Source organism: Petaurus breviceps, unplaced genomic scaffold (genome assembly GCF_028583685.1).
Source record: "Petaurus breviceps papuanus isolate PSGF00001 unplaced genomic scaffold, PetGlider_PUasm1.0 379, whole genome shotgun sequence".
Classification (NCBI taxonomy): Eukaryota; Metazoa; Chordata; class Mammalia; order Diprotodontia; family Petauridae; genus Petaurus; species Petaurus breviceps.
This window is the reverse complement of record NW_027186303.1, coordinates 3,881,336-3,904,533: the sequence shown is the minus strand read 5'-3', so window position 1 is coordinate 3,904,533 and position 23,198 is coordinate 3,881,336. Positions and strand designations below refer to the sequence as shown.

General features: G+C 35.9%; 1 protein-coding gene across 2 annotated transcripts in view; it reads right to left on the bottom strand.

Annotated features, from left to right (window-relative positions):
* LRRK2 (leucine rich repeat kinase 2) overlaps window positions 1–23,198 on the bottom strand; it is a 244,910-nt gene that overhangs the window by 179,015 nt on the left and 42,697 nt on the right. For both annotated transcript variants that reach the window (XM_069099462.1, XM_069099463.1), the window contains exons 8-11: window positions 21,055–21,174; window positions 13,084–13,217; window positions 12,922–13,001; window positions 7,184–7,290 (exon numbers count right to left, since the gene is read on the bottom strand). In XM_069099462.1, coding sequence (XP_068955563.1) covers window positions 7,184–7,290; window positions 12,922–13,001; window positions 13,084–13,217; window positions 21,055–21,174 — 441 coding nt within the window. The remainder of the gene's footprint in view (window positions 1–7,183; window positions 7,291–12,921; window positions 13,002–13,083; window positions 13,218–21,054; window positions 21,175–23,198) is intronic.

Sequence of the window (23,198 nt, the reverse complement as noted above, 5' to 3'; positions counted from 1 at the left end):
ATAGATAGATAGATAGATAGATAGATAGATAGATAGATAGATAGATAGATAGATAGATAGATATAGACAGAGGGAAGAGGTGTGAGTTGAATATGAAGGGATGATATCTAAAAAATAAAATTAAGGAGTAAGAGAGGAATGTACTGGGAGAAGAAAAAAGGTAGAGGTAGAATGGGATAAATCATCTCACATAAAAGTGGCAAGAAAAATCTTTTACAGTGGAGGGGAAGATAGGGGAGGTAAGAAGGAATGAGTGAACCTTGCTCTCATTAGATTTGGCTTAAGGAGGAAATAACATATTCATTCAACTGGGCATAGAAATCTATCTTACCCTACAGGCAAATAGGGGAGAACGGAATGGGGGGGGAGGGGTGATAGAAGGGATGGCAGATTGGGGAAGGGTGAAGTCAGAAGCAAACAGTTTTGAGGAGGGACAGAGTGAAAGGAAACAACATGACTATTATGGAAGTGTTTTGCATGATAATACATGCAGCATAACCTATACCTAATTGCTTGCCTTCTTAATGAGGGTGGGGAGAGAGGAACAAGGATGAAGATTTGGAACTCAAGAATATAAAAATCAATATTAAAAATTGTTTTTATACATAACTGGGAAATGAGATACACAGACTATGTGCAAAGGGCTATAAAACCATGCATACCCTTTGACTTAGCAATACCACTACCAATATCACCTAGCAATATCCCAAAGAGATTTAAAAAAATAGAAAAGGAAAGGACCTATATGTACCGAAATATTTATCATAGCTATTTTTGTGGTGGTAAAGAATTGGAAATCAGAGCAACACTCATTAATTCAGGAATGGCTAAACAAGTTGCAGCATATGATTGTGACAGGATACTATTGTGCTATGTGAAATGATGAGAAGGATGCTCTCAGAAAATCCTTGAAAGATTTACTGCATTTCACTGCATATTCTGCAAATTTATGCCAAAAGTTTGTAAAAAAGTGGGGTGTGATCATTATGTGAAGCTCTTTTTGGGGAGGTGGGAGGATTGTGCCAGTATTACTTAGTTATTTATTACTAAACTCTCTTTGGTGCAAGATTAGGATGCTTGGAATACACATGAATATACATTAAAATTGAATTCTGACAAGGTATGCTAGGCTCGTGTTCACAATGCACAAGATAAAAGCATATCCACACAGGGAGGCTAGGTGATTAGTGAATAGAGCACTGGCCCTGGAGTCAGGAGGACCTGAGTTCAAATCCAGCCTCAGACCCTTAACACTTACTAGCCATGTGACCTTGGGCAAGTCACTTAACCCCAATCCTCCAAAAAGCAAAAAAAAAAAAAGCATATCCGTATGCCACTGGTGAACACATTGCTACTCTGTTTAACTTTTAAGTGGCAAAATGAACAGAATTATACCATATGACAAAAAGTTATAAAGCAATTTTTAGACTGAAAAAAACAAGGTGCAACAATTACTCAGTGGCAGCAATTGTGTGGTGAAATACAGTATATGAGATGATGCAAAGTGAAATGTACAGTGTACAAAGTAACAGCAATACTGTAAGATGATCAACTGTGAATGACAGTTATTCTCATCATTACAATGATCCAATACAACTCAAAAGGACTTATGATAAAAATGCTATCCATCCCCAGAGAGAACTGATGGTGTCTGAATGCAGACTGAAGCATCTTTTTTTTATTCCTGATTTTTCTTAAGGTTATTTTGGGGGGGGAGGATATTATGTCTTCTTTCAGAACATGACTTACATGGAAATGTTTTACATGACTACACATGTACACCCTATATCAAACTGCTTGCCTTCTCAATAAAGTAGGGGTGTGGAGGAAGGAAGGGAGAACATCTGGAAATCAAAATTTTAAAAACAAATATAAAAAGCACTTTTTACATGTAATTGGGGAAAAATAAAATACAAAATATTTTTTTAAAAAGCTAGAATTGGGTAAGTAGAAACTAATAAATCTATGAGACATCAAGAATCAATCAAACAAATTCAAAATAATGAAAAAATAGAAGACAATGTAAAATACTTCAAGTGAAAAAAAACTGACCTGGGAAACTTATCCAGTAGAGACAATATCATAATTACTGTAGTATCTGAAAGCCATAATCAAAACATGGATTTGGACAACATCTTTCAAAAAAGTATCAAGGAAAACTACCCTGATTTCCTGGAACCAGAGGGCAAAACAAGCATTGAAAGAATCCACCAATCACCTCAAGAGAGAGATCCCAAAAGAAAAATTCCAAAGAACATTATAGACAATTTTCAGAACTATCAGCTCAAGGAAAAGGTACTACATGTGGCCAGGAAGAAAAAAATTCAAATATGGAGAACCACAAACAGGATCACAAAGGTCTTGGCAGCCAGCAACATTAAAAAACTGGGGGTCATGGAACATAATATTCCAGAAGACAAAGGAGCTAAGACTACGACCAAGAATCACTTACCCAGCAAAATTATGTATAATACGTAATACAGGGGGAAAAACGGTCATTCAATGAAATAGAATTTCAAGCTTTCATAATTAATTTTAAAATCTGAGGACTCAATATGAAGACCCAAGAAAAGCATAAACAGGTCAAAGAGGAAAAGAAAACATAAGAGATTCAACAGAGCTAAACTGTTTACTTACATCCTTACATGGGAAGAGGATACTTGTAATTGTTAAAAACTATATCATTAATAGTACAGCTAGAAGGAATATACTTAGAGGGTACAGGTATATGGTGAATTTGATGGAATGACAAGAAAATTAATGGACAAGAAAAAGGAGTACACTGGGCGCAGAAGGAAGAGAGAGGCAGAATGGGGTAAAGTATTTCACATGAAGAGGCACAAAAGACTTATTACAGTAGAGCAGAAGATGGGAGGGTAGGCAACAAGCATCATTTGAATCTTACCTTCATCAGCATTGGCTTAAAGAGCCAATACACACTCAGCTGAATTTAGAAAGCTATCATACTTGACAGGGAAGTAGGAGGGAAAGAGATCAAGTAAAGGCTGGGATGAGGATTGACAGAAGGGAGGGCAGGTCAGAGTAGGTGGCAGACAGAAGGAAAATACTGGTGAGGAGGTAAAAGGTGAAAAGGAGAGAGAGGAGAAACAGGAGGAGGAATAGGATGGAGGGAAATATGCACATAAGCATCATAAATGTGAATGGGATGAGATGGAAGCAGTGGATCAAAAACCAGAATCCTACAATATGTTGCTTACACTTGAAGCAGAGAGACACACACAGAGTAAAAGTAAGGGGCTGGAACAGAATCTACTATGCCTCAGATGAAGTAAAAAAAAAAAAAAAAAAAAAGGTAGCAATCCTGATCTCAAACAAAGTGAAAGCAAAAAACAGACCTAATTAAAAGAGGAAACTACAGCATGCTAAAATATACCCCAGTCAATGAGGTAGAATCAATACTAAACATATATGCACCAAGTGGTATAGCACTCAAATTCTTCAAAGAGGAGTTAAGTGAATTACAGGAAGAAATAGACAGAAAATCTATATTGGTGGGGGACCTCAACTGTCCCCTTTTACAACCTGATAAATACAACTGAAAGATATACAAGCAAAAAACTAAGGAGGTAAACAAAATTAGAAAAGTTAGATATGACAGACCTTTGGAGAAAACTGAATGGGAACAGAATGGAATATACACATAAAGGGTGATGCCATAAGCAAATTAAGAGAGCATGGAGTAATTTATCTATCAGACTTATGAATAAGTGAAAAAATTTATGACCAAAGAAGACATAGAGAGCAAAACAAAATGTAAAACAGATCATTTCTTTTTTTTAAATGCTTTATTAACTTCTGATTTACATCATTCGTTTCTGCCAGATTTTGAGTTACAAATGTTCTCCCCATTTTTCCCCTACTCACCGCCCCAAAATAGCAGTCCCACAGGATATCCCCTCCTCCAATCTGATCTCTTCCATATTTTCTCCCATACTCCTTTCGACTTTTCCAATGGATCTCTATGCCTCAACCCCTATCCTGGGTTATCCTGATTGTGTTTCCACAATATTCAAATTGTTTCTTCCTGGCTGCTTGTAATATTCTCTCCTTAATCTAAATACATATATATTTGAATATTTGATTTTAAAACTTTCAATTCCAGATTCATTCCCTTCCTTCCTTGTCACCCACCCTTACTGGGAAGATAAGCAGTTCAGTATAGGTTGTACATGTGTAGCTAATGCAAAACAAAAAATGTTAATGTTTTGCATTAGCTACACATGTACATAGTAGATATATTGTAAAAGACTGACTATATTTCCCTCCCTCCTATCCCACCTTCCACTTGTTCTATTCTCTACTTTGATCCCGTTCCTCTTCAAAAGTGGGTGCTGCCAACTTCCCTCCCCCCCAGCCTGCCCTCCCCTCCATCATCTTCCCTCTCATCCCCTTCCCCCCCTATTCTCCTGGAGGGTGAGATACCCTATTTAGTGTGCATTTCACTCCCTCCTCAAGCCAGATTCAATGGGAATAAGGTTGACCCATTCCCTTTTGCCTTCCTATTCTTCACCTCCATTGTAACCATTTTCCCTTGCCTCTTCTATAAGAGATAGTTTACCCCAATCTGTCTCTCCCCATCTCCTTTCATCGTATTCCTCTCACCTCTTAATTTCACCTTTTAAGTATCATCCCTTCCTGTTAAATTGGTCCTGTGCCCTCTATCTATGTATACCTGTAAACATATATACATACATTCACATATTTATTTAAATGCCCATATACCCTCATATATATATATGTGTGTATATATATATATATATATATATTTCTAATCCCTTCAACTACTGAGAAAAGTTTCATAAGCTACAATTATTGTTTTTCCATGTAGGAATGTTAATAGTTCAACTTTGATAAGTTCCTTATGATTTCTTTTCCCTGTTTACCTTCTCATGCTTCTCTTGCTTCTTGTATCTGAATATCAAATTTTCTATTCAACTCTGGTTTTTTCAGCAAGAATGCTTGAAAGTCCTCTATTCCACTGAATGACCATATTTTCCCCTGAAACAGGATACTCAGTTTTGCTGGGTAGGTGACTCTTGGTTTTACTCCCACCTCCTTTGCCCTCCAGAATATCATATTCCAAGCCCTTCGATCCCTCAGTGTAGAAGCTGCCAGATCCTGGGTTATCCTGATTGTGTTTCCACAATATTCAAATTGTTTCTTCCTGGCTGCTTGTAATATTCTCTCCTTAATCTAAAACAGATCATTTCAATTGTATAAAATTAAAAAGTTTCTGCACAAGGGGCGGACAGGTGGCTCAGTGAGTAAGAGCACCAGCACCAGTGTCGGGATGACCTGGGGATCAAATCCGGGCTCAGATACTTAGCACCACACTCAGAAATAACTGGCCCTGTAACCTTGAGCAAGTTACTTAACCCCGATTGCTTTAAAAAAAAAAAAAAAGGTTTCTGCACAAACAAACCAATGCAACCAAAATTATAAGGAAAGTAGTAAACTGGGGGAAATTTTTTTCAACTAGTATCTCTGATAAAGGCCTCATTTCTCAAATATATAGACAAAAGAAATCAAAGCTATCTATAGTTGTATGAAAAAATTATCTAAGACACAATTGATCAGAGAAATGCAAATTAAAACAGCTCTGTGGTATCACCTCACACATATCAAAGTGGCTATCATGACAAAAAAGGAAAATGCTGGATGGTGGATGGGATGTAGCAAAGTGAGGAAACTAACACACCACTGGTGGAGTTGTGAAGTGACCCCAACATTCTGGATGGCAATTTGGAACTATGCCCAAAGGTCAATTAAACTGTGCAAACCTTTTGATCCAGAAATGCCACTGCTAGGTCTTTATCCCAAAGACATTCAAAAAAAGAGAAAAGGACCTATTTGTACAAAAATATTTATGGCAGCTCTTTTTGTGGTGGCTAAGAACTAGAAATCAAAGGAATGTCCATCAACTGGGGAATGGCTAAATGACCTAGGGTATATGATTGTAATGGAATATCACTGTGCTGTAAAAAAGGACAAGCAGGATTGCAGAAAATCCTGGAAAAACATGAACTGATGCATAGTGAAGCTAACAGAACCAGGAGAACATGGCACACAGTGAGAGCAATATTGTTTGTTGAAGAACTGTGAATGACTTAACTATTCTCTGGAATATAATGCCCTAAGACAATCCCAAAGACCTAATGATTAAACATACTATCTGCCTCCAGAAAAGAAATTGATACTCATCAAATACAGACAGAAGCATGCCATTTTCTTTCTTTCTTTCTCTTCACTTTTCTTTCTCCTTTCATTCTTTCACTTTTTTCTTTCATTCAAGTCTTCTTGTACAAAATAGCTACTATGGAAATGTTTTACATAATTTCATATGTATAACCTATATATGATTGCTTACCATCTCAGGAAGGGTGAAGAAGAAGGAGGAAGGGATATATGGAATTTGGAGATCAAAACTTCAAATAAAAATGTTTTAAAAATTTGAAAAAAATTAAATGGTTAAGAACTTGCAATTGGACTTTGGATAAAGGAAAGAAAAGAGAAAGTAAAGCAGATGGAGCCAAACCTAGAACACTGGAGTTGGGCACTTTTCTCTTTCACAATCCTGATTTTTTGAAGGAAAGTGTTAGAAACAAAGAAAAGGAAAAACATAAAAGCACAGAATGGAGAACAAAACACAATTATCATCACTTTGAATATGAAAGGGATAAACTGACCCTTAAAAATGGAAATGGATAGCAAAAAAGAATTAGAAACCAAAATCCAATATTTTATATTTACAAGAGACACATAGACAAATATTCATACATATTTAAAACAAACGGTTAGAATAAAAACTATTATACTCCAGCTGAAATAAACACTTAAGAACTCTGAGCAATTCAATAACTAATCATGGTTTCAGAGGTCTAACAAGGAAGCAGGCTATCCACTTCTTGATAGAGAGGTATGGACTCAAGATACAGAATGAGATAATCATTTTAAGACAGGAACAATGTGATATCTTTCACATAAATATGAATATATGTTAGATGAATTTTGTTTTTCTTTATTTTCAATGAAGCAAGGAGGTAGGAGTCAGAGAAAATTAATGTTTTTTTAACTGATAAAAGGCAAAGTAAAATTTAAAAAACTACATTAAAGAAGAAAAAAATTAATAACATGAAAACTCTATTATAAAGCTACACCTTACCATTTTGTTCTGATAGAGTTGACAATGCATTAGCAGCCGCCTGAAATACTTCTTTTGATGAAGAATGCATCAGCATGGAAAGTAGTATTTCTCTATGCACTGGATACCTTTTTTAAATGTAATTTTAAAAAATTAACAATAATGATTATGTTTTAATTGTTTTCTATAAAAAATGTTTAAAATATTTAATAAATTATACAGAAGCAATCTTTAGTACTATTTCCACTGGGACTGGTTGACATTGAGATAGAAACCATAAGCAGCTGAGAATATAAGCATTTTTCACTGTCCTTTTAACTATGATTCTGGGCAATTAAAAGAGAAGGTAAGGTCAGAGAGCAATAGAGAGTCAAAGAGAAAATAAGATGAGGAGGGAAATGCCAATGGAATAGAAGAGTATAGCTAATAAAAGGTACTAAAGGAAAATTCTTATAGAAAATGGAGATTGAATGAAAGCTTACTTAACAAAGGCATCAGTGTTTAAATTAGAAATTATCTTTAGAAAAACAACAAATTTACATTAGCATCTTACACCACAGTTAGTTCCAAAAAAATATTTAACAAATATGAAAAATAATATCATAAAGTCTTAAAATTGGTCAAGAATGGATGGAAGCATCTTTCATAACTATGGCTACTGGGAGACTTCTTCATCAAACAAAGAAAAGAGATCATGAAATATAAAAGAATTTTGATGATAGTTATTAAAAAGCTTTTGCACAAAGAAAATGAAAGGAACCATGATAAGAAGGTAAGCAATAGATTGAGGAAGAAATCTTCCCATCAGATATAAAGTAGGACAGTGGTATGGAGCAATGTAAAAAATGCTTGATTTGAAATCGGAAGACCTGAAATCAAATGCTAGCTCCAACAAGCTACTTAAACTTTATGGGCTTTAGTTCCCTCATCTGTAAAATTAGGGGATTGGATTAGATTACCTCTAAAGTCATCTCTGATAGTTTTGATATTTAAGATCTATGGGGAATTAAAGAAATATATCTAAAAATCAAGAGTCAGTTCGTAATATATAAATGGTTAAAAAATATGAACAAGTGGCTCTGAAAAGAGCCATAAATCACTAAATTTTTTTAAATAAATCAACTGAATAGTTCCAAACCACAATGAGAAATGCAAATAAAAACAGGTCTAAGGTTTCACTTCCCATACAGTAAATTGGCAAAGAAGAAGGGGAACAAGGGAAGGGAAGGGGAATAAGCATTTAAATATCATGTATTTTGTACCATACCAGTGTGCTAAGCACCTCTTACAAATATCTCATTTGATAAAAATAAAACAAATATAAGGAATTCAGAAAACCACCGAAAGCAAGATATAAATATCTACAAAAGAGTTGTCAAATATGCAGTGACTACCAAGGTTGGCCCAAACTAGATAAAGGTAATTGAGAAACATTAAAATAAATAAAAATACAATAGATCACAGGTAATGTTAATACATGGCCCTCCTTTCTATTTCAGTTTGACACCACTTTGAAAACTAAAAGAACTAAAACTAAAGAACAAAAACTAAAAGAACAATAAATTAATACTGAAACTTATAAAGAATAATAGTGACTCTCAATAAGAGAGGGGAAAACATATCCCCCTCTCTTTTCACTGAACAAGTGGAGGTTTATGAGTACAATATGTTGCCTGTTTTGATCGATTTATTCCTTTGTTTTGCTATACAATTTGTTTTTTTCTTTTTAATCTTTGTTAATGGAAAGTCTGTTGTTGGTGCAGGAGAGGGAGACATATTTTGAAATAAACGAATTAGAGATACAAAAGGCAATCACCCAATTGATAAATGGACAAAGAATATGAAAAAAAAAAGAATTTTCTGAATAAGAAATAAAAGCTAATCAATAGCCATATGAAAAAAAATGCTCCAAATCACTAAAAATTAGAGAAATTCAAATTAAAGCAATTCTGAGGCTCTAATTCATAACCATCAGGTTAGAAATACTGACAAAAATGGAAAATCACCAGTGTTAGACAGATTACCAATGTTAGACAGGAAAACAGGTGAATAAATATGCTAGTGGTAGAGGTATGAATTGGTCTAGCCATTCTAGAAACAATTTGGAAATGCATTTTAACAGCTACTAAACTACTGATACAACAATGTCATTAGTCAGCCTATATAACGAAGAGATCAAAGAAAGAGTTGTGAGAAACACACTTTTGAGGATCACAGGACTTCCCAGGTAGGGTCAGGGAGGTAGCTTGGACAAGCTTCCAGGTTCACTGCTCCCTTGGGGGCATAAAAATGAAGAAAGTCACCATAAAATGATAAGGTATAGAGTTAGGGGTGCTTGAGACCCCAAAATACCAACACACCTGGTCCTGTCGAATGAATTCGACTAAAGCCTTCTCTCAGCCAAAGAGAAGCAAAGCTTATTAAAAGTTTGCCATAATGGGTAGACTCTTAAGAAGCCTAGGTATGTGTTAGGCTTGGATTGGGAAAGCAGGGCCCTTAGTGGGATACCTTCAATGCAACTGTGGGGGTCACAGAACTTCCAGGTAGGGTCAGGGAGTTAGCCTGGGATGAGTTTCTGCTTCCCACTGCTTCCCTTTTGGGGTACCCTTAGGAAGATACACATGATATACCCCTCAAAATGACAAACCCCTTCTCACTGAAAGAACTAAGAAACAGTGTGCAGAGGAAGGTGTTTATTTGGCTTCTAGCACATTCAAACTGAAGTAGGAATGAGGGTCAACAAGTTCTGTCCTTCCTGGTAGAATTAGGTTAGTTAAATTCCTCAAATTCCTTACTTTATTTCCATATATATGTGTGTATATATATACACATATATATGCATATATATATGTGTGTATATATATACACATATATATGTATATATATATATATATTCTACATTCCCTCTATATGTTTACAGTCAAATTCCTCAAAAGTTAGTCAAATTCCTTATATTTCTCATTTTATTTCCCTCTATATAGTCTACATTTCCTTAATATATGCAGATTATATGTAGATTACATAGGCATGGTAGTGAAGTGTAACAGTAATGGGGATTTGAAGATTTTCCCTGCCCCTTGTAATGGCAAGCAAAGACGTACTTAGAGCCTTGTTTCAGCTATTTAGTTATTTAGCACCTTGTTTCAATTCAAGTTTCTTTTGAGCCTTGTCCTTGATTATATCAAGTCTTTGTTAAGACACAGAACTTGTGAAACTCACAGTGAAAGGAACTTGCTGATGCAACAGGAAGGGGCTGAACAGGGAGGAGCTAATGACCAGATAAAAAGCTGAGCACAAGCTGAGAGAGAGCCAGAGCAAGCAGCATGGAGGCTGAGCAGGAAGTGTGAGTGAGAGAGGGGCATTCTTGCTTAAGGGATCCTGTTTTGTTTTGAAGGCCTAATGGAGGAAAGGTTTGGGAAGGATGTTGGTGTTTGCTGCATTGGTTATGTGTGTCAACTTCGTGGTCACTATGATGAATTTGGCTTTATAGTTTTGGGATTTGGCTTTCTGGTATTTGAATAAATGTTTTGATTCTGTCCTCCACGTGGAGAGCCTATTACATTTTGTGATTCACAACTACACTGGCATATCCAGAGCTTCCATGGGCACTGTGAATATTGCATTGGTGTTATATGAGGATGCTTGAGGCCTAACCAAAGATCTGACCTCTTCTAAGGTCAAAGCTGTGTACCATACCCCCACCTTTCTATTTCTCTCTGGCTATTGTCATAGTTCCAGGAGGGCTAGAGTTTTAGTAAAATAAGATAAGCAAGAGCTTCCCCACAGCTACTGATTATCTTCCAATAACTTTTGTGGGAGCAAAACAAGATTCCATTATATCCCCTCTTACATAGGAAAAGAACCTATACATAAAAAAATATTTATAGCAACTCTTTTTGTGGTAGCAAGGAATTGGAAATTAAAGGGGATGCCCAAAATGGTATATATGAATGTAAGGGAACACTACTATGTTATAAAAAACAATGAAAGGAAGAGTTTCATTGAAACCTGAGAAAACCTGTGCACATTAAATGGGGAAGTAAGCAAAACACAACAACAATACTGTAAAAGCAACTTTGAAAGTCTTTAGAATTCTCTTCAACACAATGAACAACCATGATTACAGAGGAACAGTGATGAAGCATGATAACAACCCCTGACAAAAAGATGGACTTGGGTTTAGAATGATACATATATTTTTTGGATAAGGTCAATCAATGCAGGAACTATTTTGTTTAATTAAACATATCCATTACAAGGGTTTTTTTTTTGTTTTGTTTTGTCTTGTCTTGTTTTACAACAGAGAGAGGAAGGAGAAAAATAGAAAATCAATTTTTGTTTGCTGAAAAAATAAAATTTAATTTTTTTAAAAAGGCATTCATGAAACTTTGTAAAAGGAAAGTAGAAATTTGCTTTGAAGGACCTATATAAATTTGAAAGTCAAAATTAAATAGTTGCCATGTGAATATTCCTTATGCCCACCTCCTGAAACATGCACATACAAAAAAGGGTGATAGCTATATTCTTAGAATAGCAACGGCATTCGTCCTTCCAGATTAGTTAGTCAATAAAAATTTATTAAGTGCCTTATGTGCCAGGCACTGTGCCAAGTATCTGGGATACAAAGGCAAAAAAAATGGTCCTTGAACTCAGAAAGCATGCATTGTAATGGGAAATACAACATTCAGATAACTATGTACATATAAGATATGTATGTTAATGTAAGGTTAATGTAAGTTAATCAAAGATGAAAGTTACTTGCAGATGTGAGGGGAGAAGGGTAGGACTTGGAAAGGTGGCCTACAGAGAAGGTTAGATTTTAGATGAGGGAAGCCAGGAAAGCTAGGAAATGAAGAGAGAGAATGTTAGAAGATCATAATGTGACGAACAGCAAACCATCCAATGTAGCTGTATTAGAGAGTTCATTGTGGGGAGTCACGTGTAAGAAGAATGGAAAGGTTTAGAAGGGATCAGACTGGGAAGGCCATTGATCAAATAGAGTACTTAGTTAGAGGTAATGGAGACTAAATTGGAGAAATGTGGCCAATCTCAAAAATGGTGCTTGTCATTAATTTTCTGTTGTCAATATGAAATCAACAAGTATCTGTTAAGCACCTCGTATGTGCCAGGCACTGTGGTTAGAGCTAGGGATAGGAACAAAATAAAAAGGCCCTGTCTTCAAGGAGTTCACAATCTCATGAGGGAAACAACCAGATATAAACAAGTTAAGTGATAAAGAAGAAGTAATCAATAGAAAAGAAAGGCACTAAAATTAAGAGGGAATGGGAAAGGCTTTCTGTAGAAAATGGTGTTTTAACTGGGACTTGAAGGAAGCCAGGAGGCAGAGAAGGAGAGGGAGAAGATTCCAGACATGTAGAACTGTCATTGAAAATGCCCAGAGCTGAGAGATGGAATGTCTTTTTGGAGGAATAGCAGAGAGACTAGTGTGCCCAGATGGACTGTGATTATGGTAGCACTTATGGATGAAACTGGAAATGTACTATTTTTAATGTTCACATTACCCAGAAGTCACTAGCCTACTGGAATTTCTATTAAGAATTTAAAGACTTGCTAATTAACTTTCAAATATAACTTTTGTTAACTAAGTTAGTAAATAACCTACTGAAGACACTGAGATCTAAACACTGTGAATCTATTATTATCTCTGGAGAAATTCTTCGATATACATAAATAACTTCTACAGTAAAATTAGCATAATTTAACTAATGTTTATAAATATAAATTATTATAATACTGACTGGTCGTCTTCATCGCCAATATTTTCATGTAAATTGCTTTGGTACACAAGTAGACTGTTTAAAGCCCAGCATGCAGCCTCCTGGATAAAAAAAAAAAAAAGTTTATACAATTATATAAACAACTCTCAATCAATCTTAAAAGTGATCCGATAGTAATCAAACCTGCACATCTGTGTTCTTTCTATGCAGGGTCAACGCTCTGTAACTGGCTTCTAACCAGTATAACTTGTTGTCCTCATTATCGCCCTGATTCTTTTTCTTTTCTTCTAGATCTTGGTTTAAAATAATAGTTTCAGCTTAAAGATAAAAATGCCATAAATTAGTTCTAATTTGGAGTAACTGTTAAGTTATTTCATATTTCAAAATGGATATAAAGTTTAACCTCTACAGATATACTACACTAATAAACAGTAAAAAAAAAAAACACAAAACATTTGATGAATAATCTTACCACAGATGGCACTCCACTCCTAGCATAAATCCAACTGTCACAATTCTTAGATCAACTACATATATCACTAAATTACTTTTTCCTTTCTCTCATTTAAGTTGAACCAATGTTTATTTTATCTAAGATTATTCTTAAATGAACAGTACTTAAAATTGTCACCCTCAAAAAAGTTAATTATGATTTTACTTCACAAAAGAGACACTCATTTTTGGACATGGCCAATGGGAATTTATTTTGCTTGACCAATGCATAACTGTTACAAAAGCTTTGTTTTACTTTTTTTCTTGGAGGGGGGTAAGGGGGAGGTGAAGGGGAATAAGTCAAGAAAAATAAATGTTTATTAATTGAAGAAAAGTGAATTAAATTAAATGTATGAAAAATAGAAATGGGAGAGAGTGTAGAAGGTCCTACAGCTGAGGGCCCAATTGGTTCTCTGTGTTAGGGAATTTCAATATTTGTCAATTATGACCAGAAGACTAGACTAAAATGTAACCGTCTCAATGCTCTTCTTATTAATATTACCCTTCCCAAAATATATTACAATGACTAATGAGCATATATCATTTGGAAAATTTCTGTGATTAATATGATCAACCTATTGGATAAAGCATTGACATCTTCTTTAAAAGCAACTTGTGACTATGTTGAATACATTAATAGTTTTGAGTCCAGCTCCATAATTGAATAAATCACAATTCTGGAGCAACTAGGCCTGGAGCTATGAAGACATGATTTGAAATCTGGCCTTACACACTTATTAGTTGTGCAATCCTGGGCAAGTTACTTAGCTTTTGTTTGCCCCAATTTTCTCATCTGTAAAATGGGCATAATAATAGTTACTATATCCCAAGGTTGTTGAGAGGATTAAATTAGATAATAATAATTATAAAGCACTTAGCACAGGGCCTGGCACACAGAAAACACTATATAAATTTTAGCAATTAGCTATTACTATTCAACACATTTCTCTATGGAATTTTTTGGGTTTAAAGAAAATTGTTATAAATAAATGAACACTTAAGAAAGTACTACTTTTAGCCAGATCAATATATTCTGGAATACGAGTGAATAAATGAAAAGATTCGTTGGGAAACTATTTTGTTAAGAGTTTCCAAGCTAATTATTCATATATTATTCTGGCCCCCAACTTCTACTCCATGAAGAATTCTGATCAATGCATTACTTTTCAAATATTTTAGAGCAAAATCAAGTAGAGTTTTAATAAAATTCCTAAAGTTTTGAGAGATTTTATTTTTTAAATCTCCTTTAAATTACATTAAGATCAGGGGGCTTGGGGGAGACAGCAGAACCATGATAGCAGATAAAAGGTAGCTACTCAGAAGCACTTTCTCAACATCTCCCTCAAAGCAACTTTAAAATAATGTCTGAAATCAAATTTGGAGCAGTAGTGAACAAAAAAGGGTGGGGTAAGACATTTTTTCAACCTAAGAAAACTTAAGAGGTCATCAGGAGAAGTAGGGGGCACCCAGATGGAGGCCTGTCCAGACTCCATACACATTGCTGTGGCAACTACAGCCTCAGCAGCAACAGTAGCCTCAGAAATTCTCAGACCAGAGACGATAGTGGACTTGAACCACTGGTCAGAAAGAGATTACTGGGGCCCCTTTGCTGGTACTGGATACAGCTGTCACTGACTGGCAAGTTTATTGTCCACAGGCAGTTTGAAGTCATAGTTCAAGGGTAGAAAAAAGCACTGAGAGTTTGTGGCAAGGGAACAGGAGCCCTGGGAGTACAGAACCAAAGCAAAAAGCAGTGGACAAAGAGCCCTTCAGGAGAAAACTGACAATACCTCTCCCAGGATCATACCACCTTGAAAGCACCAACAATTTCCAGAACTCTCCACCTACCCCCACCACAAACTATCTCTGAAAACAACAGCATAAAAAAGCCTGAAGCTTGGCTCACTGTCTCCCCAGCCCCAGGTAAGCACAACCTAACTTTAACATGAAAGTCAAAGTAAAGAAATAAGCTGAAAAAATGACCAAACAATTAAAAAAAAAGGAATTTCAGCATAAAAAGCTACTATAGTGGCAAGAAAGACCAAGGCATACAGTCAAGAAAAAAATGTGAAAACAGCTACAACCAAAGTCTCAAAGAAAAATGCTAATTGACCCAAATACAACAAGAATTCCTGCAAGAGTTAAAGAAAAAATATGAGTCATAGCCAAAAATTTGGGAGGAAAAAAATAGAGTGATGCAAGAAAATTATGAAAAGAGAATTCTGAGCTTTGTAAAAGTTACACAAAAAAAAAAATGAAGAAAATAATACCTGAAAAAACACAATTGGTCAAATGGTAAAAGAGGCACAAAAATCCACTGAAGAACTCCTTAAAAAGCCAGAAATGACAAAATGGAAAATGAGATACAAAAATTCACAGAAGAAAAGAACTCTTTAAAAAGTAGAATTAGTCAATGGAAAAAGATGTACAAAACTGGGTAAATGGAAGGAATGACTCCATGAGTTATCAAGAAGCAAATAAACAAAGGTAAGACAATAAAAAAAGAAGAAACTGAAATATCTCATTGGAAGAACAACTGACCAAGAAAATAGATCCAGGAGAAATAATTTAAGAAATCAATGGATTACCTGAAACACATGATCAAAGAAAGAAGACCTTTTTTTTTTTCAAGAAATTATCAATGAAAACTTCCCCAATCTTCTAAAACCAGGAAGTAAAATAGGAATTCAAAGAATCCACCTATCACCTCATGAAAGGCATTCCAAAATGAAAAGTCCCAGGAATATTATAGCCAAGTTCCAGTGTTCCCAGGACAAAGAGAAAATACTACAATAGTCAGAAAGAAACAATTGAAATATCATGGAGCCACAGTCAGGATCAAACAAGATTTACTGGCTTCCACATTAAAGGAGTAGAAGTCTTAGAATATAAGGGTGGCCAGGTGGCTTAGTGAGTAAGAGCATTGGCCCTGGTGTCAGGACGACTTGGGGATTGAATCTGGGCTCAGATACTTAGCACCCACCCAGAAACACCTGGCTGCGTAACCTTGAGCAAATTGCTTAACCCCAATTGCTTTAAAAAAAAAAAAAAAAGGTCTTAGAATATGATATTCTGGAAAACAAAGGAACTATGGATTACAACCATTAATAACCTTCCTGGCAAAATTGAGTGTAAACCTTCAGGGTGAAAAATGGATATTTAATAAATAGAGGACATTCAAGCATTTTTATGCAAATACTGGAGATGAACAGAAAACCTGACAATCAAACGCAAGACTCAAGAGAAGCATAAATATGTAAATATGAAAGAGTAATCATAAGAGACTCAATAAACTTAAGCTGTTTACATTTCTATATGGGAAGTTGATTCATAAAACTCCTAAGAACTCTATCATTATTACAGAAGTTAAAAGGACTTTACAGGGGGGCAGAGTAGAAACAGGACTGCCATGCAGCTCTGGCTCTCACCACCTCCAATCCATGTAAAAGGTGACTCTGAACAAATTTTGGAGCTACAGAACCCACAAAATGACACAGAGAAGCTAACCTCCCACTGAGGACAGCCTGGCAGACCAGCAGGAATCGACCAGAGCAGTGCTCTGGAAGCCGAGCCCAGCTCCACCTTGAAGTTTCAGCCGCATGGCAGGCCTGACTAGCCCCCTACTGAAGGGACTCCAGATCACCAGCAGCTGTGGTGATCCAGAATTATCAACACATAGATGCTAAGGACAAAGTAAGAGATCAGTGCACTGTGGAATTTGGGACATAGTAGTTGGGAGTGCATCGGCTTTTTCCCCTGGGGCAAGAAGTCACTGAGGGCTGTGGTGCAGCCACCACATGGCAGCTTCAGCTCCTGGCCTGCAAGAGTGTAGGGGGACCAAGCCACCAGTCTGAGGGGTAATCGTTCTTGCTTTAAGCTGCTTAGATCTGGATTGCAGTCTAGGGTGGAGGTCCTGGGGTGTGTGACCAGCTCGCCAGAGCATGTGGAGGCTTCAGAGAGGGCACCCAACTAATACCTCCAGCAGCTGAGAAAACTCCACTGTTTGGGATGAAAGTTCCCCTGTCTGGTGGCAGAGTCCTACTGTGGCAAAAAGCCCAAAAGTTAAGTAATTGAGTGGCAAAATGAGCAGGCAAAGGAAACAAAGCAGACAGAAGATTCCAACATTAGATTCCTATTTTGGGGACAAAAAGGAACAAAGTATGGAACAGGAGGAAAACAGTGAAGTCAGAACTCCTGCACCAAAAGCTTCAAAGGAAAATATGAGCTGGTTGCAGGCCATAGAGGACCTTAAGAAGCAGATAAGAGAAGGGGAGGAAAAATTGGGAAGAGAAATGAGAATGATGCAAGAAAATTATGAAATGAGAGTCAACAGCCTGACTAAGGAAAATAATACCTTAAAAAACAGACTAACTCAAATGGCAAAAGAGGCTCAAAAAGGCAATGAGGAGAAGAATGCCTTAAAAAGCCAAATTTGCCAGAGGGAAAAAGAATCTCAAAAGCTCACTGAGGAGAATCATTCCTTCAGAATTAGATTGGAGCAAATGGAAGCTTGTGACTTTATGAGAAATCAAGATGCTGTTAAACAGATCCAAACAAATGAAAGAATAGAAGGCAATGTGAAATATCTCATGGGAAAAACCACTGACCTGGAAAATAGATCCAGGAGAGATAATTTAAAAATTATTGGACTACCTGAAAGCCAAGATCAAAGAAAGAACCTAGAAATCATCCTCCAAGAAATTCTCATGGAAAACTGCCCTGATGTTTTAGAACCAGAGGGCAAAATAGAGGTTGAAAGAATCCACCGATCACCTCCTGACAAAGATTCCAAAAAGAAAACTCCTAGGAATATTATAGCCAGGTTCCAAAATTCCCAGATCAAGGAGAGAATATTACAAGCAGCCAGGAAGAAACAATTTGAATATTGTGGAAACACAACCAGGATAACCCAGGATCTGGCAGCTTCTACACTGAGGGATCGAAGGGCTTGGAATATGATACTCTGGAGGGCAAAGAAGCTGGGATTGAGACCAAGAGTCACCTACCCAGCAAAACTGAGTATCATGTTTCAGGGGAAAATATGGTCATTCAGTGGGATAGAGGATTTTCAAGCATTCTTGATGAAAAAACCAGAGTTGAATAGAAAATTTGACATTCAGATACAAGAAGAGAAGCATGAGGAGATAAACAGGGAAAAGAAATCATAAGGAACTTATCAAAGTTGAACTATTGATATTACTACATGGAAAAATTATAATTGTAATTGATGAAACTTTTCTCAGTATGAAAATGGTTGAAGGGAATAGAAATATATATGTCTATATCAGAGGGTATACGGGCATATGAATACATATGTGAATGTGTGTATATATGTTTACAGATATAGATAGAGGGCACAGGACCATTTTAATAGGAAGGGATGATACTTAAAAGGTGAAATTGAGAGGTGAGAGAGGAATATAATGAGAGGAGATGGGGAGAGACAGAATGGGGTAAACTATCTCATATAGAAGAGGCAAGGGAAAATGGTTACAATGGAGGTGAAGAATAGGAAGGCAAAAAGGTAATGGGTCAACCTTATTCTCATTGAATTGGGCTCAGGGAGGGAATGAAATACACACTAAATAGTGTATCTCACCCTACAGGAGAGTAGGGGGAAGGGGATGAGAGGGGCAATGATGGAAGGGAGGGCAGGCTGGGGGGGAAGGGAAGTTGGAAGCACCCACTTTTGAAAAGGGATAGGATCAAAGTAGAGAATAGAACAAGTGGAAGGTGGGATAGGAGGGAGGGAAATATAGTCAGTCTTTTACAATATATCTACTATGTTAATGTTTTGCATTAGCTACACATGTACAACCTATACTGAACTGCTTATCTTCCCAGTAAGGGTGGGTGACAAGGGAGGAAGAGAATGAATCTGGAATTCAAAGTTTTAAAATCAAATGTTTAAATATATATATATATATACATATATATATACACACTATTATTAATACTATTTTACATGTAATTGGGAAATAAGATATACAGGCACTGGGGCATAGAGATACACTATGCCCTACTGGAAAAGTCAAAGGGGGTATGGGGGAAGATATGGGAAAGAGCAGATTGGAGGAGGGGATATCCTGTGGGACTGCTATTTTGGGGCGGTGGGTAGGGGAAAAATGGGGAGAAAATTTGTAACTAAAAATCTGGCACAAATGAATTATGTAAATCAGAAGTTAATAAAGCATTTGAAAAATGAAAAAAAAAAAGGACTTTACATAGACAGAGGACATGGGTGTGAACCAATTATGTTGGAATGCCTTCCAAAAACAAAATAGTGAGAAAGAGGGGTGCACTGGAATAAGGGGGAAGGGAGAAGTACAAATGGGGTCTATTTATAAAAGAGGAGTGCAAAGAAGAGTTTTTACAATAGAGGGGGAAGTGGGGATGAGGGAGGGGCACATAACACTTGACCATCATTCTCACTGAGTTCCAAAGAACTCAAGAAGAAAAATACTATCCACCTCCATAGAAAGAACGGATGAACTCTGAGTGCACCTAATGTAAAATTTTTTCTTATTTTCTTGTTTTGGAAATATGGCTAACAAGAAAATACATTTTGTTATCATTTCACATGTATAATTGATAGTGTATTACTTGCCTTTTCGGTGGGTGGGGGAGGGGAGTGACAGGAAGGGAGAAAATTTGGAAGACATACTTTAAAAAGAAAAGAATGTTTAAAATAAATACTAAATTAAAATGTTAAATTACATTAAGAAAACAAAGACACAACTTTCAAGAACTTTCCTTTTAGCAAGAAGACATTTCTATTCCTAAAAGATTTATCTTATAAAGATCCCACATAGCCTTTAGTATTCAGTAAGATATTTCCCATGTCGATAATAAAAAAGTGAAGCATAGAAGGAGGCAAGTAGCCATTAGAATGTAAACTCCCCATGAGTAGGGATAATTTCATTATCTGTACTTGTAATGCCAGTGTCTGGCACAGTCCCTGGTACAAAGCAGGTACTTAATAACTTTGACTGTTAATCATACATTTTATCTTTCTTCTCATTCTCACTTCTCTTTTGCACCTTCCCTCTCAAAACAAAACAAACACTTGAATCTAATAAATCAGATAGATCTCAAACTGATCTAACAAGTAAGATGTGAACAAAAATGGAAGTAAAGAAAAAGCAATTCTATGTCCATTTCTCCACTCCTTCCCACCACCTCCAGTTAATGATTAAAATAATAAAGAAAGTATCCCAGAGTAAATAAGTTCTAGTTTAATCATGAGTTAAAACAGAATTTACAAAAATTAAGAGACTAAAGAATTAATTAGAAAACAATTGCAAAATGAATGCAAAGAAGGCAACTAATATTCAAAGCCAAATTATATGAAAAAGTTTGAATAAATAAAATTGATGAGATCACATCATATACAGAAATCAAAATTGCAAATTATTAGTTTCAGTGGGTTAGTCATTGAAGCTTTGTTTCCTTGATAAATCATCCCATGGATAGAGCTTTGAATTAATGGGTTGCTTTTTGGGCAGAAGAGTATATCACTACCTCTTTTTTGTGCACTATGAAAAAAGCAAGAACAAATAAATCTTTCAGCATTTAAAGATGTATACAACAGACAGAGCACCAACATGTAAGCTAGCATTTAAGCTACTTTTTTTTAAACACATCAAGGCAAAGTTTACTTACTGAGGAGAGTCAAACAGCTTAGTGCTGCAGTCTGTAAGGTTGCATTTTCTGAATATTTTTTAAGAGCTTTCACGATAACCTCATGAACTTCATTTAAAACCAGGATATTAAAGAAATTATCTGAAAACAAATTATAAGTTAAATGTACATTAACAGAATTTTACATACATTTAAATCATAGGATGCTTATTCTTCACCTTTTAAGGTCTTTACAACCAAGTAATACTTTTCTTAAAAATAGCTTAGCATGTTTCTATACATTTTTTGGCAAATTGTTTCACATTTTTACCATTTAATTATCTAATTAACTATGCAATGAAACTGAGCAAAAGTAATGCTTTTCTTTCACTGCTCCTTTCATCATCAAAAAAGTATAGCAACTCATTGTACATAGGACTGATCCAGAATCCTTTAATAATAATAGCTCACATTTACATAGCACTTGATGGAGCAAAAAGCACTTTAAGAAGATTACAAAATTTCATAGTTGGAAGGAATTTCCCCAGAGGAAAATAGTTCAACTTCTAATTCAAGAATTCTTTTTATAAAATAAGAGCCATTCCTCAATTGACAAATGATCAAAAAATACGAACAGTCAGTTTTCAGATGAAGTAATCAAAGCTATCTATAGCCATAAGAAAAAACATTCTACATAACTGCTGATTGGTGTAATAACAAGCAGAAGAGGATTTTTTGCTGTTTTTTCTAAGTTTTAGTTTTCTGAATTTTAGCTAATCAAGTGCCTTTAAGCCTACTCTTTGATTGTATCAAGAGTGTTTGATTGGAAACAGTATGTATACATTGTATTATTCTTAATAGGCTGAAGGGAATTTGAAGATTTCAGCTGCCCCTTAATAAGCTAAATGTAATCATATGGGACCCCATGGTAGGAGGAGCTTGCAAAGAGAGTGGAACAGGAAGAAGCAGATAAGAGCACTAGCAAGCTGGGAGTGGGCAGAATTGAGAAAGAGAATGTTTGTGATGTTCATGCTCTGTCTGTTGATCTGTGCTGATTTCTCAGACAGAGGCCTTGTCTGCTGATCTGTGTTAATTCCTCAGACAGAATCCCTATCTGTTGTTCTATATTGGTTTCTCAGACAGAAAGTGAATTGGGATGATAGCCCTGGTAATGTTGTAAATATTGTTGTAACCCTGTTAAGCTTTGTTTTGCTAGAAACAGAAACTTCGAGGAGCTTGGAGTGGAGCAGTCCCTATGAGCTGAGATATGGAACAGGAGTGGAGATCTGCCTATGTGTGAATTCAGGCAAGGGTTGAGAGTGGTCAGCCTATGGAGGAGCCATGAGGTTTGAAAGCCAGCCTCAAGTCAAGATGAAAGAGGACTTTACTTTTGAATGCTCTGTATTGACTGATGAGATTTGTAACTTACTGTGGGGTGGATGGTGTTTGTACTTTCTGCTACCCCTTAAGGATAACTGGCTTAAGGATAATTGGAAGCCAGCCCCTAGTCAAGATAAAACAGTATTTTACTTGGATACTCTGTAGTGACTGAGGAAATTGTACCTTACTGTGACCTAGATGTGTGTGGTGTTTGTATTTTCTGCTACCCCTTAAAGATGACTATAAGATATACTGAATGATATGTTTTGTTTAATACTATGTGGCCTCCATAATAATTTTTTATGTTACATTGTTGTTTTTATGTTACATTGTTGTGAATGTCATACTTTAGTTTCTTGAATGCTATGCTTTAGTTTATTGCTGAATAAATAGAGAGTTCGTTATACTATAAGATTAGACCCTTAAAGTTATTCACAGCAGCAGTCCTCAGGAGAACTGCTCGTGATTGGCTTTACAATTGGAGAAATGCAAACTAATATTGAGGTACTACCTCACACCTATTAGATTGACTTATAGGACAGAAAAAGAGAAAGATAAATGTTGGAGGAGATGGGTGAAAATTGAGACACTACTGTTGGCGGAGTTGTGAACTGATTCAACCACTATGTACAGCAATTTGGAATTACACCCACATATTTATAGTAATTCCTTTTGGTAGCAAAGTTGGAAATTGAGGGGATGTCCATCAATTGGGTAATGGATGTACAATTTGTGATATGTAATTGTGATGGAATTCTGTTGTGACAGAAGAAATTATGAGCTAGATACTCTCAGAAAAACCTAGA